At 36.0% G+C, this 14913-nt stretch overlaps 1 protein-coding gene across 1 annotated transcript; it reads right to left on the reverse strand.

The window, feature by feature from the left end:
* Positions 1-33: 33 nt before the first annotated feature.
* On the reverse strand, positions 34-12392 carry Afti (Aftiphilin). The gene is made up of 5 exons (XM_023165514.2): positions 12150-12392; positions 9038-9161; positions 7497-8986; positions 6346-6544; positions 34-3379 (listed from the first exon to the last, which is right to left on the reverse strand). The coding sequence occupies exons 2-5, from the start codon at positions 9159-9161 to the stop codon at positions 1752-1754; spliced, it is 3441 nt and encodes a 1146-aa protein (XP_023021282.2). The 5' UTR covers positions 12150-12392; the 3' UTR covers positions 34-1751.
* Between the last annotated feature and the right edge of the window lie 2521 nt (positions 12393-14913).

The following is a 14913-nucleotide window of genomic DNA, read 5'->3' on the forward strand; positions in this document are numbered from 1 at the left end:
TTTGGTTAGGTAACAGGATCAGTTTTTTCGCCAAAAAAACAATTGTTTCATTGCCGACGTTTCGAATTCATTTGAATTCTTCAGGGCTTGAAAAGTAGTTTTTTCGTGTTGATACTATTACTATTTTAGAAACCATCAGACATATTAGATAAAATAAAAAAAAGACATGAAACAAAAGAATAGTACCAACACGAAGAAACTACTTTGCGAGCCCTGAAGAAGAATCTGATATACATTCTATTTATTTTAGCAAGTTAATGGATTGGGCTGAAACGGGTTTATAAGATAAACAGTTGCTGTTGTATGGCAACCCTCATATATCTTCAGAAGACCTGTACAAGCAAAGGATTAACGATGTTTACCCTTTCAAAGCGGAATTCCTAGCAGTAGAATGATTATTCGTGAGTCCAGTTACAATCACATAACAAAATAGTGAATACTGTTGTGAATGTGATGAATTTATGCCTTTTTATAATTCAGATCTCTCTAACCTACCTCATATAGACATCGTTTTATTTGAATGTCTTCTCCGCTAGAAATATTTTATTCAATTTCAAAAAACACATTCAACAATGGTCGAAAAGTTCTGACTTTTTGAATCATAACGTAAAAGTTGTGAAAAATTGTGAAAAGTAAGGAAAAATTGAGGATTGAAGATGAAAATACATAAAAGCATGTGCATTAGTTATTTGTTTTAGATTTGAACTCAAGAAACAATTAACCTCTATAAGTGACATCAATAACCAGAAGTTTTTTGTGAACACTGAAGCAATTTCAGTGGAATGGACAAAAAAATGTTAAAAGACAATGCAAATGAGTTGACGAGCAGAACAAAAAAGATAAGCACAGAACAAAGTAAAAAAGATAAGCACAGAACAAAGTAAAAAAGATAAGCACAGAACAAAGTAAAAAAGATAAGCACAGAACAACGTAAACAAGAAGACTAAATTTCTGTTCACAGAAAAGTAAAAGGAAGCAGAGGTTAAAAAGACATTGCATTTCTGTCAAATCTTAGAAAAAAGAAGACTCATAAATGAAGTAACAGAAGAAAAAAGGTACATCCAAATGCTCCCAAACACTTCATCGCTAGATTAGTGTCCAGCGTTGCGTCAAAGCAATTTGAGACGTAAACCTTCAACAAGCATTTCGCGAGAGGCGGCACCAAGCACTGGAGAAAACACTATTATATACAATGTGTATCGTGGGCTCCGTGAATGGAATGAAAATATGTTAATCTGTGATTTAACTGAAGTGTCGACGCGACCTGTTCACAGAATTCTCAAAACATTGAAACTGAAGGAAGAAATCAAATTCAGCTTGATGATTGGTTGCACCAAATATGCTATTCGTAGGAAATTTCATTTGTTCTTTTTCCGAAATGAAATCCCAACCTTAATAAAAGTCGCAGCCAAAATAAATTTTGATGAATCAATGGCCAAAATATCACCACGTGTTTTATTGTGCACATTAAAGCAAATGAACATTCAATTTATGAAAAGAGATAGGAAAACAACAGGAATAGTTTGAAGGCATTTTTTTGTCCGTTTATTCCGTTGTATTGTTTGAATCCAGTATATTTATTCATCGGTCTATTCCATCACTCTTTCAGTACCAATTTTTTCACCTTTTCATCATGACTCATTATTCTTATCAGATTTTTCATTATTTCCATGGATCACCCAGCACACAGAAAACCTTTCGCAATCTGTACACCGCTATATATACAATTACAACATAACCTGATCCTTTAGTCATTTCTTCCTCGAAGTGCCGGTCCTACCTTTTGGCGCGATAAAGTCCAGTTCCGGTAACACCAACCCAGAAACGACTCCTTTGCCAGAAACCCTAGTAGATACTAAATGACGCGGATTTGTAATGATATTAGTACCGGTGCTCCATCCACTCGCCTGCGGCGCATGCCCGTTTTGTTGCTGCGGAGGCAGCGGACTGGATACGAAGTCACCCCACTCGTCATCGTCCTGAGCTGCTTGGCTGGCGAAACTCCAATTACGATTTGTAGAGTTTGAAGTCTTCGAAGGGACGCTATTTTGGTTCTTGGACGCGAACGAAGCAAAATTGTATGCCTGGTTGACAAACTGGTCGCTTATAATTGAAGGCGCATGCGCCGCTTGTTGCGCATGCGCTAATTGTTGCGCTTGCGCGAACGCCGCTTTGGAGTTTAGCGCGTTTCTCGGTTGATTTTTGGGGGAGGCAGTGACCGGTAGCTTCGTCTGAACCAAGCCGTGGGGGGTAATGACAGGAACGGGCTGTTTCGCTGGTTGGATGCTCCCCAAATTGAACACGGACAGCGGTAGATCTGGACTGGAAGTCCTCTCTCTTTCGTTCGCTTTCAATTTGTGAACCGGCGAAGGTTTTTTCACCGAAACGAAATCTGTCCACTCTTCGTCGTCCAGAGAGGGTTGCTTCGGCGCTACGGGAGGTTTCTTGGGTTCTTCCGTTTGCGCAGGCATGGGGCGCGAGAAAACTTCCTCGAATTTCTTTATCTCGTCCTCGGTTATTCCCGGATCCGGCCAGTTTATCTGAGCAGGGGTGGTTTGAGGGTAAACGGGCACTGGTTTCAATGGTTCCATTATTGGTGCAAACACCGCACTGGCAATTTGAGGTTTTGACGACTGGAAATCGGTGAACTCATCTTCCTCTTCTTGCTGTGGAAGATTCTCAGCTCGTGACGACCCAGTTGCTGTGACAACTTCTTGATCATTTTGAGATCCCAGACTACTTAAATCTATAAAACCAGCTTCTGCGCTGCTAGACCCCACACCTGACACCAAGTTTGAAACGTCCTCGGTCTTGACACCTGCATTGAAGCCCGAAACGAAATCGAACTTCAGCTTGCTTGTATCCGCTGCAAGCGACTTACTCTCAACTTCAACAACTTCCGAGCTACTAGTTTGAAAATCAGCAAACTCTGGCGAGTTTTCTTCGTCCACAACCGAAGCCTTTCTCGGCAATTCAGGGGTGACGATGGTGGATTGCAGCCGAGCTACTACGTCCGAGCTACTAGTTTGAAAATCAGCAAACTCTGGCGAGTTTTCTTTGTCCACAAGCGAAGTTTTTCTCGGCAATTCGGGGGTAACGATGGTGGGTTGCAGCCAGGCTTCGATCGATTCAGGCGTCGTGTTGGATATGTAGGTTTCTCTAAGGGGTAAGCTGTTCGTCCAGTCCTGAGTTTGCTGAATCTCCGAACTCTGATACGAGGTGAAATCATCGAAGTCATCGGCATCTTCGGGTTTGTTATCGGAGACGGTTTCAGAAGTGGGATTGGGGTGATCGAACAGAATCTCTGAAGTTTTGGCTGGTATTTCCAGGGTTTTGGTTGGATCACAAAGGTTCGTGGTGGTGGCGTCTTTAGGTAGAGCTAAAGAGATAAGAAAATTCATCAGTAGTGAAAATGGAGGAAAAATGCAAATATAAAAAAAATATGGAAACACTTCAGAAGCAGTGCAGTAACAGCGAATGAAATGAAGAAAGCGTGAGGAAAATTGAAAAATGGGCAGTGAAACAATATACAGTGCTTTTCAGATAAAAGTATCCACCTTTAATAACTTTTGTAATAGTGGTATTTAGGAAAATCCAAAAACACGTCAATTTATGTTGGAAGGGGCAAGCATTATGGCTTATTTAAACTTACTGGAAAAGCCACCCCCTCACCCCTAGCATCATCCCTTTTTTTTTTAATTACTTCTCATATTTTTTATGTAAAATTTGGATACTCCTCTTTGAGCTGATTTCAAAAATGTATAATACTTGTAGGTTAAAGTGGTTAGTTTATAAGATAAACAATTTTTCTTTTAATAGCACAAATTTTACTTATTTTTTACTTTCAACCTTATTTGCCTGTACTAAAATGCGTTGTACAACAGTTCAAACTCTTTAATCTGTTTAACTGTGCTATTTATTCTACTTCAAAAATCCAAACAACAAAAAACTCTACTTTTTATTAAAGTTTGACATTGTCAACTAGAATTTGTAGTAACTATTGATAGTGTACTTTGATACATTATTTATTTTGTTTCGCTGAAATGGTTTACTCTTTGCAAGAAAGAATTGAAATTGTAGATTTATACTACCAAAATAATAATTGTGCAAGAGCTGCTGCTAGAATATTTAACGAATTACATGACGGAAGACATGCAACTCATAAGTATGTAATTCAACTGATGGAGAAATTTACCAACAGGGTCTGTTTGCAATAAAGTGCATAAGCGAGAGGGACTCGTAAATAACGAAGCAATCCAAGTGGCAATTTTAGGATAAGTCAGCTTAGAGGCTCAACAACCCCAATCGTTGTCAACAATAAGTAGAGCGATCGGTGTTTCATCTTCTACAGTTTTCCGAGTTCTACATAAATTCAACTACCACCCATACAAAGTAAAGTTGGTGCACGAGTTGAATGAAGATGATTTTGATCGTCGTCTAGAGTTTTGCGAATCAATGACGCAATTTATCAATAACAATCCACAATTGTTAAACAATATTTGCTTTTCTGATAAATGCTCATTTTCATTAAATGGCTTAGTAAATAGGCATAATTGTAGATATTGGGCTGAAAGTGATCCACATATTATGCGTGAATTCCATACACAACATCCCCAAAAGTTAAACGTTTGGTGTGGTATCCTAGGTGACCACATTGTCGAACCTTTCTTCATCAACGGAAATTTAAATGCTGAATCATATCTTGAGTTACTCAGGGAAGGGTTGACCCACGTATTACAACAATAATAGAAAATGATGATAACCTTTCCGAAGATTTACTGGTATTTCAACAAGACGGAGCTCCCCCACACTATGCTATGCCTGTCCGACAGTTTTTAAACGAAACATTCCCCGCTCGTTGGATAGGTAGAAGAGGGCAGATGATGGAGTGGCCACCTAGGTCACCGGATTCAACACCCCTAGACTTCTTTTTCTGGGGGTATTTAAAAACAAAAGATTATGCTACCCAACCAGAATCTCTGGATGATTTACGAGAGAGGATAGAAAATGAATGTCGACAATTAAATCCAGCCATATTAAGCAATGTCAGAGAGGCATTTCAAAATAGATTATACCATTGTATGGAAGTGAATGGTACTCATTTTGAACACTTATTGTAACTTCATAATAAATAGCACAGTTAAAAAGATTAAAGAGTTTGAATTGTTGTACAGCCCATTTTATTACAGGCAAATAAGGTGAAAGTAAAAAATAAGTAAAATTTGTGCTATTAAAAGAAAAATTGTTTATCTCATAAACTAACCACTTTAACCTACAAGTATTATACATTTTTGAAATCAGCTCAAAGAGGAGTATCCAAATTTTACATAAAAAATATGAGAAGTAATTTTTAAAAAATGGATGATGCTAGGGGTGAGGGGGTGGCTTTTCCAGTAAGTTTAAATAAGCCATAATGCTTGCCCCTTCCAACATAAATTGACGTGTTTTTGGATTTTGCCTAAATACCAGTATTACAAAAGTTATTAAAGGTGGATACTTTTATCTGAAAAGCACTGTATAACCCTGATTATGAAAGAGAAGAATGGAAAAATGAAGTTATAGGAGACAGAAAAATAATGGAGTGATGGAAAGAGTATTTTAAAGATATACAAGACAAAATAAAGAGAGAAAAACGTAAAAAACTCTGAATTGGAGAAAAATAACAAGAAAAAACCAACAGCTAAATAAAAAAGCAAAGAAAAAGTAATAGCATGGAAAGAAATACACAATGAAGTAATGACGATTTTATTTTCAGGATTATAAGATTCAATTTTGTTCCGACATATTTATAGATAGTAGTATTGGCTGTTCAATGTCTTGATCTGAGGTTTTTTTGTAAATGCTTGAATTATGACCCGAAGACAAGATTTAATATTTAGGTAAATCCATAACTGATATCACTGCGAAGTCAGAATCAGTTTCAGATATATTCCCTCTCGTGAAACAAGTATTTTTATAATTATGTATTACTCCGAGACAAATATACTCACATTTCAACCACAGTTCCCAATCATCCTGCTCGATGTTGGTAGGTATCACTTTCTTGGGATGGGTGGTATTGATACAATTAGGGATGTCTAGGGACGCTACCAACTGCTCTAAATCTAACAGAGTGGTTTGTGTGCCTTTTGACGAACACATGGGCCAAATTAACGAATTACAAGGTGTAAGAAAATTATCGGTCATTAGGTCAATAGGTTTCGCAAGGGATTGATGGAGATACATACGAGGGAATCCGTAGCAAGCATGAAAAATATTCATCGAGAATATTAGGGATCAGAAATGTACTACAGCTATAATTTTGTACTAAGATGTAAGACAGGTAGTCAGTTGATGAATACTCACAATCCAGAGGATTCACGAGACCGGACCCCATCCAATCAAATTGGGCACTGGGAATGTCGACATTCTGAGGTTGAGGGATGGATGGACTTGGCTTGAGAATTGAAGAGGTAGGCTGTTCTGTTCTGATGGGTTCCAGCGGTTGCAGTCCCAAGTTAGCAGCGAATCTAGGCATTGAAGGGTTCCAAGATGGACCATACAACTAAAAATCATACACAGATAGATGATTTCATTTGTTCACAAAAAGGATTTGAAGCTTTAATAACATCTAATTTGACCCTACTCAAACTGAACGTTTTATCTTCTTGTTTGTTCTTTTATACAGTTACAACGCCTTTGTGCAGGTATTTGTCCTCTCCTTTCTTAACCTAAAGACATCTGGATGAAAGGAGAGGACAAATACCTGTACTAAGGCGTTCTAACTGTATAAAAGAAGAAACAAGAAGATAAAACGTTCAGTTTGACTGTTTTCTGAGTTTGATGTTTTCTGGTGGGGGAAAGCTATGTTTGTTTTGTAAGGAGGGGACAAATACCTGCACTAAGGCGTTCTAACCGTATGAAAGAACAAACAAGAAGATAAAACGTTCAGTTCGACTGTTTTATGAGTTTGATGTTTTCTGGTGGGGAAAAGCTATGTTTGTTTTGTAAGGAGGGGACAAATACCTGCACTAAGGCGTTCTAACCGTATGAAAGAACAAACAAGAAGATAAAACGTTCAGTTCGACTGTTTTATGAGTTTGATGTTTTCTGGTGGGGAAAAGCTATGTTTGTTTTGTATGGAGGGGACAAATACCTGCACTAAGGCGTTCTAACCGTATGAAAGAACAAACAAGAAGATAAAACGTTCAGTTCGACTGTTTGATGAGTTTGATGTTTTCTGGTGGGGAAAAGCTATGTTTGTTTTGTAAGGAGGGGACAAATACCTGCACTAAGGCGTTCTAACCGTATGAAAGAACAAACAAGAAGATAAAACGTTCAGTTTGAGTAGAGCCATGAAGATAATAGCACAGCCTGCTATCGAATATAATTAGAAGTTATTGAAGCTTCAAATCCTTTTTGTGAACAAATATTAATATTAAAATTTTGAGTTGGGAAGCCTTTGGATAGTTTAAGTTATTTTATGGACTGAAACGCTGTGCAATACTAATACTTACAATGTTCCTGGCATCAATGTTGAGAGATTTCAGAAGCGCCTTCTGTCCTGAAGATTTCGACCACTGATACTTCAGAGCAGGGGTGTCTGTCACGTCCTGCAACTGCTTAAAAATAAAATCGTTTTCAGCCAGTTCAAAATAGCTGAAGTCTTCCACGACATCCCCGATAGCTGGAAACATTTCTTTGACGGCTTGCTCAGCCTTGGCGAATGCTTCTCTTTCATCCAGTAATGAAATAGTTGAGTTGGAGGATTGTGAGAAGTCGGCGAAGCTCTGAAATTCATCTTCTTCAGTTTGGAAGACTGTAGAGGGTTCGTTATCACATACGGTCGAAGTGAAGTCGCCAAAGTCTTCGAAATCGTCCTGTTTGTCATCCTGGGATGTTGTAATTTTATGACTAGGTTCCGGAAAGGCTTGATGCGAGGTGAAATCTGCGAAGTCGTCGTCGCTATCGATATGGGGTTCTTGTGGTCCACTATCCTGAACAGGTTTTTGACTAGGGGAACTTTCTGCAAGTGATGTAGTGTTGCCAACGAAAAAGTCAGATAATTTTTCGTTTAATTCTCCGATTTGGGGCGTATCACAAGTTTCAAGTGTTGAAACAGGATTTTGCTCGAGGTTTTCGAGTCCGCTAGAAAAATCGCTAAACTCACCAAATTCTTCTTCTGTTGAATCAGTTTCAAATATCCGATTTGTTTCCTGGCTCTTTTCACAGCCAGTATCAAAACAACTTTGGTTTTCTAATTTGCTGTCATTATTGAAACCTTGAGGTTCAAACAATGTTTGGGGGAAAATATTTTTTATACTGTTGTCTTCAAAAACCCCATTTTGGGTTGAGTTACCACCTGAATTGTTTCTATCCGAAACTGAACTAGGAACCGATGCAGTAAAAATGTCCTCCACTTCTATATCTGTTGAATCATTCACTACTATATTTCCTTCTCCCGGGTCATCGTCTTGATTAAACACAGACTTTTTCACCTTTTCTGGATATTCTGTATCGTTTTTACTTGTGTCCGGATCCAAACTATTCGTGCTATTTATTTGGTCCGAACAATTTGAAAATACTTTTCCAGAATCGAGTGGGTCCACGACATCCTCAGTTTTCAACCGTTCACTGATTCGTAGAATCGTAATATCGTCCGCAAATGTGAATTCAGGGTTACCCGAAGGATCGTCATTGTTGTTGAGTTTAAAATGACCGTTTTCCGCCGAATCAAGACTATTACAAAAAGAAAGTTTTTCGTCACAATTGGAAAAACTCAGACTATCAAAGTCGATAACTTTCACGTCATTTTCACTAATTTTATCACCGAGCAGCTTATTATCGTTATTTGAGGTCTTATTTTGATTTGAGCAATCACAGTTGGATAATACATCGTTTTCCTGGTCACTTTTCTCGCGTTTTTCCTTATCTGCACTTTCGTTTGGGATTCTGAAAGGGGAACCTTGGTCTGGCGAAAGGTCTGGAGATGGTAACGGTGAGAAACCTGAAAAGAAGATGTTGAATAAATTCATTTCTGGCGGGGTTTTTTTCTTACTATCACAGCCGTAAGATAGATCGTTGGCTACTGTGAAATCTCCGAATTCATCATCTTCGTCTTCCTCTGGAGACGGGGACGGTGGCGGAGAATTACTCAAGAGTGGAGGTATTATGTTAGACATCTGTGGGTAATAATAATGATCTTTTATTTCTACGAAGACAAAAAAATTGTACAGGAATGGTCATTACAAAAAATAAAAACGATAGATAAAAACATACCACCTCTGAATTTAATTATTTATTTATTTATCGGTCAAGTACACTAGCGAATTGTTCTAAAATCCCAAATGGTACATCAAGAAAGTTTCAACTGTAGAAACCAGTCAAGCAATAGAGTTCAGTTATGAACGCAACAAGTGAGATCCTCGAGATAAACTATTGTAATTGCTTAAAAATAATTAAACTTATTTATTTTTATCAGTCCAGTGCACCACAAACTATTAATAATATTTCAAATGGAACATAAAAAAGAAAAAATATTAAAAAGACAAGCATAAAGACATTCAACACTAATGATCAATTGAATTATAAAACAAAACGTAACTATGTCAAGTACATTACACAATGGGGAATGTTCCTCCTGACGAAAATCAAGTAGTTTTCATAAAAAAGCTCTAAAATAACGCATTTTAAACTTATCATTTCAACCTTTTTCTTTGAAAAATTATTTAAATACTTAAAAAAGAGGAATGAAATAATGCATTCAACATTTAAAGGCATTCGTTTCTATTTCACCATTTGGCAACATCGGTTATAGCTAATAAAGGACAATGAATCTGTTACCTGTATGAGACAAACAAAGATGACATATTTCAGAGGCGCGCTGTTCTGTTTACTTAAGTTCCGAGTTCCGAGACATTCTGTGACATATGACATTTTGTGCACCTAACCTAGCTTCCCCTATATAAATAAATAACAAAACAACTGTTGTTTATGTGGCTTGTGGAGGTGGTATTGAACTATAATTTATATTTTGCCTTGATTGTTGATTTATAAAGGTACTTTACCTTTTTTAAAGTAGATAATCTAGGTACGTATAAATTATTTCAACTTAATATAGGCGCTGTTGCCAATATGAAACATCAATTTGAATACTTTTCGAAGTGAATTTGAAAAACTCATGAATTAAACTCAACTTTATTTTGTTCAAACTTGCATTTGCTGTAATAACCCAAATTGAGGAACATTCCCCATTGTAACAAAGTCCCAAATGTTACATCAATGTGCAAACAAACCCTAGAGTCAAGTTATTATTTCATAAATAAAGGTATGCATTTCATTTGTCAAGTAGTACATTATATAATTGTAATAAAATCCAATGGCAAGTCAGGGAAGTTCGAATTCAGATTAAAAAAAGACATGTAGAAACACTACAATAAATTATTATCATTAAAAGAAATAATAAACGACTATTCAGAAGTTTAAAGAACAATATCTGGATGAAGTCGTCTGTTTGCCATTTTTTTAAATTTTAAATGTGACAAATTAAAAAGATCAAGTTCTGAAAGGTATGTATTGTAATTTTTCTGAAGTCTACAACTTTATGCCATCGAGCCATAGTTAGTCTTGTAGAATCGCAACCCAAATGACAAAATGTGATTACTTCTTAAGGATCTTGAGTTAACAGACAGGCAAAGGTTATCTAAAATAACTGAACAATTGTAGTGGAAGTTTATTATTATTTTTTGTAATAGCGTATTTAATATCAAACTTCCCATACCAAACTGAACATTAATCAAGGATTCCATTTTTATAATGCTGGAAAATTATTCAATTACTTACGAGTAGACATAAGGTCTGCAAATCTAACCAACGTACAATTCAAGAAAGCAGCTAGAAATTTGCTAGCTGTAGACCCTATTATAGCTTACAAGAGTATTTTAATTAATCATTTAAAAAAAACATGTATACCATTTTACTTTTATTGTACATGTTTTATTCAAACTGTTGTAAATTACCAGTTTTTATCTATACACCATTAGTTATGTTTATATTTATACTTACAAATCTTTTTCAATGGGATGCAAAATCTTCTGACAGTAAAGTATATTTTGATTTGATTTGATATCAAAGGCATATTATTTAGTAAAAAAATATTTCGCTGATAGACTTTTGAGTTGTCTGCCAAACACACTGGAAGTAGGTCTAGGAATCTCAATATCATTGTTTTTTTTTCAGTGAAGCAATATAATTACTTTTAGGTGGATTTATTAAATAAATGTAGATACAATTATAAATAAAATAGAATAAAATGAGAAGTGAAATAACAATGTACCCCTTTATAGAATAAGCTAGATGGAAAATAACTATCAACCTAGCAGCTGAGCTGAAAACAAGTAGGTTTGTAGGTTTTTTTTTTAATCAAATTTTTCGAATTTCAAAAGAAAATGATTGATAATGAGGGGGTTTTCACACACAAGACTGTCAAACCTCCGAATAACTGTGACATACAGACACATGCCCAGAGAAATTTATGGAATAAGATATACCTAAAAGTTGAGCAACTTTTAGCTCACTGCATATTTCTTATTCATAAGCGTTCTCCCCAAAAGTGTATATTCAACTTTCTTATCTCTCTTTATTTCATTTTCCCTTTTATTAGGAACCCGCCTTGTCTTTATTGTTTATGTTTAACAACATTTGGTAACTTCATTTTGCTTTCTTTCAAATCTATTAAAACTTTTAACGTTTTTGTAATTTACTTATATATGGTGATCACCTGTAAAGTGCATGCATGATGCATATATAAAGAACCCTCATTACCTTACCTATATTCTCAAAACGACAGAAATAGATATTATGGTTATCTACATGAAATAGGGGAAACAAGAAACAAGTCTTTGTATTTTCTTTCTCTCAGATTCACATTTAAGACAAACAGAATAGGGGCCAGAACTGACCCTTGTGACACACTGAAAATCTATAAGAATTTATTCTACAGATATCGTTCTTAAAGGCAAGCAGTAGAAATAAATATTGATTCTAATTTCGAAAACTGATAGCCAGCATTAATTGCCGATTCAAAAGATTATTGTCAAAGCGACCTTGAGGTGTTGGTATTTTAAACATTACCTATGATCATTGTTTCAAATGACAAAACATATACTCACCTGTTTAATAGTTATGAGTTGGAACAGACATAAAATTAACTACATATGTATGGTTCCTACGTAGACTTTTCGGTTGAAACTTCAAAGGTTACTGAGGAATGGTTAGACGGTGGCTGCTGATTCGACGGTTTTAATATTGTTTCCACTTTTTATTGAATATAATTTGCATTTTAAAATTGGAATTGGACAAAAACAAGACAGGTGGCCATATTGATTTGACAATTCTTGACAGTCTTGACGTTTACTTGTTGTCCTGTCAGAATTTGGCCAATGTCATAGCATGTCGTGTGTCAGCAATCAGCAGGTGTTGCGCCCAGGGCTTCAATAAATGGGGGGTTACACAATGTTAAATATTTCGGACGCCATATTAATGATGTAATTGGAGGAAAATAGCACTAAATTCAAACTGGTACAGTATACATATAAAATCCTGCAGGAATTTGAAATACTGGTGGACGAACTAGGTTGTGGTGGCAAAAGTTGAAAGTAATTGAAAAAACACATCAAAACTTCGTCAATAATTCTATCAAAATTGCAACGTGATTGTCCTTTTCTAAACATGATAGCAATATCAAACATATTACAAGGTTTTATAAGAGAACTGATGTAATCACATACGAAATTTTTTGTGGATGTAATGAAAAATTTTATCAACCTTCTTTGGGTATTTTCATCTTCCACAGTATGAAAAATATGAACATTTTTATGGTGGATTTCATGTAGAAAGGGAAAACTTTTCAGTTCAGTTTCAGTTCTGAATTGTATTTCCAATTATCCAAAGTTGCTGCTTTACCTCTATGACAGGAGAACTGTTCAGGCTGAATTTTGATTGACCTTTCAAGATAAGATTTGAAATAAAGTTAATGGAGACCAATATGTGGAAAGAATAGGTTTCTGATTTGCTTTGCCACACTTCCCCTGTACTTCCCTTCGCCGTTTACTTCCAGGTGAAAAGTTCGGCTACCCTCTGCATTACCATGCTAACAAATGGTGGCCTCAACCGAATGTACTATTGTGCAATAGGACGCGCTTACATATAGTAATATAGTAGATATAAGTAGGTACCCAAAACAAGCTCTGATAATGTTTTTACGTTCAGTTAATAAATTAATAAATTTTTCACAGAAAAGCGAGAAGATATCTAGGTCTGGCGTTTTAATTGTGGTAGTTTTGAAAAGTTCAAAGTTTTATTTAAAAAAATTGAATTATTTCTTATCAGGGGTGCAGAAAAGCAAGGATATACCTTGAGGTGACAATTTATTGGATTTGAGTATCTTAAATTTGACTTATTCGATTGATGACCTATTTATTTAGTATAAATTCATATTGAATATAGGATAAAGAAAATAGCTTTTGTCTGATTTCTACTACGATTTTATTTGTTACTGCATTTTCTTATTTGGGAAAAACACTTTTTAGCTTTCTACTTCCCCATTATTGAATAAGAAATATGGGAAACTCCCAATGAGAGGAAGAAAGTAACTACAATTACAATATATAATAGCTGAATAATTTAAAAAATGTATAAAAATAAAAACACATTCAAAAAATTCTAATAAAAATTTGAATATGACAAATCATCGGAATATGTTAAATTGACTCTGAATAATGCATTTTCTCAGTTTTTTTCATGTCTATCAGTTCTTGGCTGGTCTCTGATCCATTTAATTATTTTGTTTTCCATCTTAAAAGTGAGCCGTGATAATTTACCTAGTTCAAAATTGTTCACTAATGTCAAACTTGACCTGACAATTTTCGTTTCAAAATAGTTTTAATTTAGTTCGGAAAATAACGACTGCAGAGGTCTGTTACCAAATAAATAGAAAATAAGTTTTCATATGCAATTTTCATGGATTAGTGAAAGAACAAAGGTGTGAATGCGGGTAAGAAGTTTCCCGCAATTTTGTTTGAAGATGGAGAAGTATAATGCCAAAACGCCCTTTTCCCAAAACCATCATTTCAGCCTCGCGTGTCAAGATTTTCTACCTTTCCTAGATTCCGTCCCTTGCAAATACTAAACCGGCGTTTCCCAGGCATTCCAATTCTACCTATCAGAATAGAGGATGTTTTTAGCATAGTCACTTTTTCGGTAAGAGGTTTCCAGCAATTTTGTTTGTAGATGGAGAAGTAGAAAGCCAAAACGTTTCCCCCCCAAAACCATCAATTCTGCCTCAGCGTGTCGAGCCCACAATTCACAAGAAGGATATTCCGCTCAGACCGATTATTAGCTCCAGAGATTAAGCCACTCAGAACTTGTTCAGATTTTTACTACCAATAATTAAACCATTGCAAGGTAAAATATCATCTTTTGTGAAAAATTCAGGCATTTCGTTGAACTACTAGGGGAAATCGAAGTCACAGAACGGGATCAACTGATCAATTTCGACGTGGAAACCTCTACACCAACATCCTTGTCGAAGAAGTACTTCAAATCATACAGAGGGAGCTTTCCGAAGATGGGACCCTGAAAGATAGAACAAACTTACAGATACAAGTAACCATGGAATTACTAGGATGCTGTGTACGAAACTACTACTTCCAACTGAAGGACGAATTCTTTACGCAAGATGAGGGACTGCCAATGGTATCGCCACTTCCACCGGTTATAGCCAATATATATGGAGTGGTTTGAAACTCTGGCCATTGAAGAAGCCCACAAGAAGCCCCGAATCTGGTGGAGGACACCTTCATATATGAAACTGAGGGAATGCAGAACTAGACACCTTCCTGAAACACATCAACAACGTAAGTCCTTCCATCACTT

The sequence above is a fragment of the Leptinotarsa decemlineata genome, unplaced genomic scaffold, assembly GCF_025532065.1.
Source record: "Leptinotarsa decemlineata unplaced genomic scaffold, Ldec_3_MD MMD2_tig00000251_RagTag_RagTag, whole genome shotgun sequence".
In the NCBI taxonomy this organism is placed as follows: Eukaryota; Metazoa; Arthropoda; class Insecta; order Coleoptera; family Chrysomelidae; genus Leptinotarsa; species Leptinotarsa decemlineata.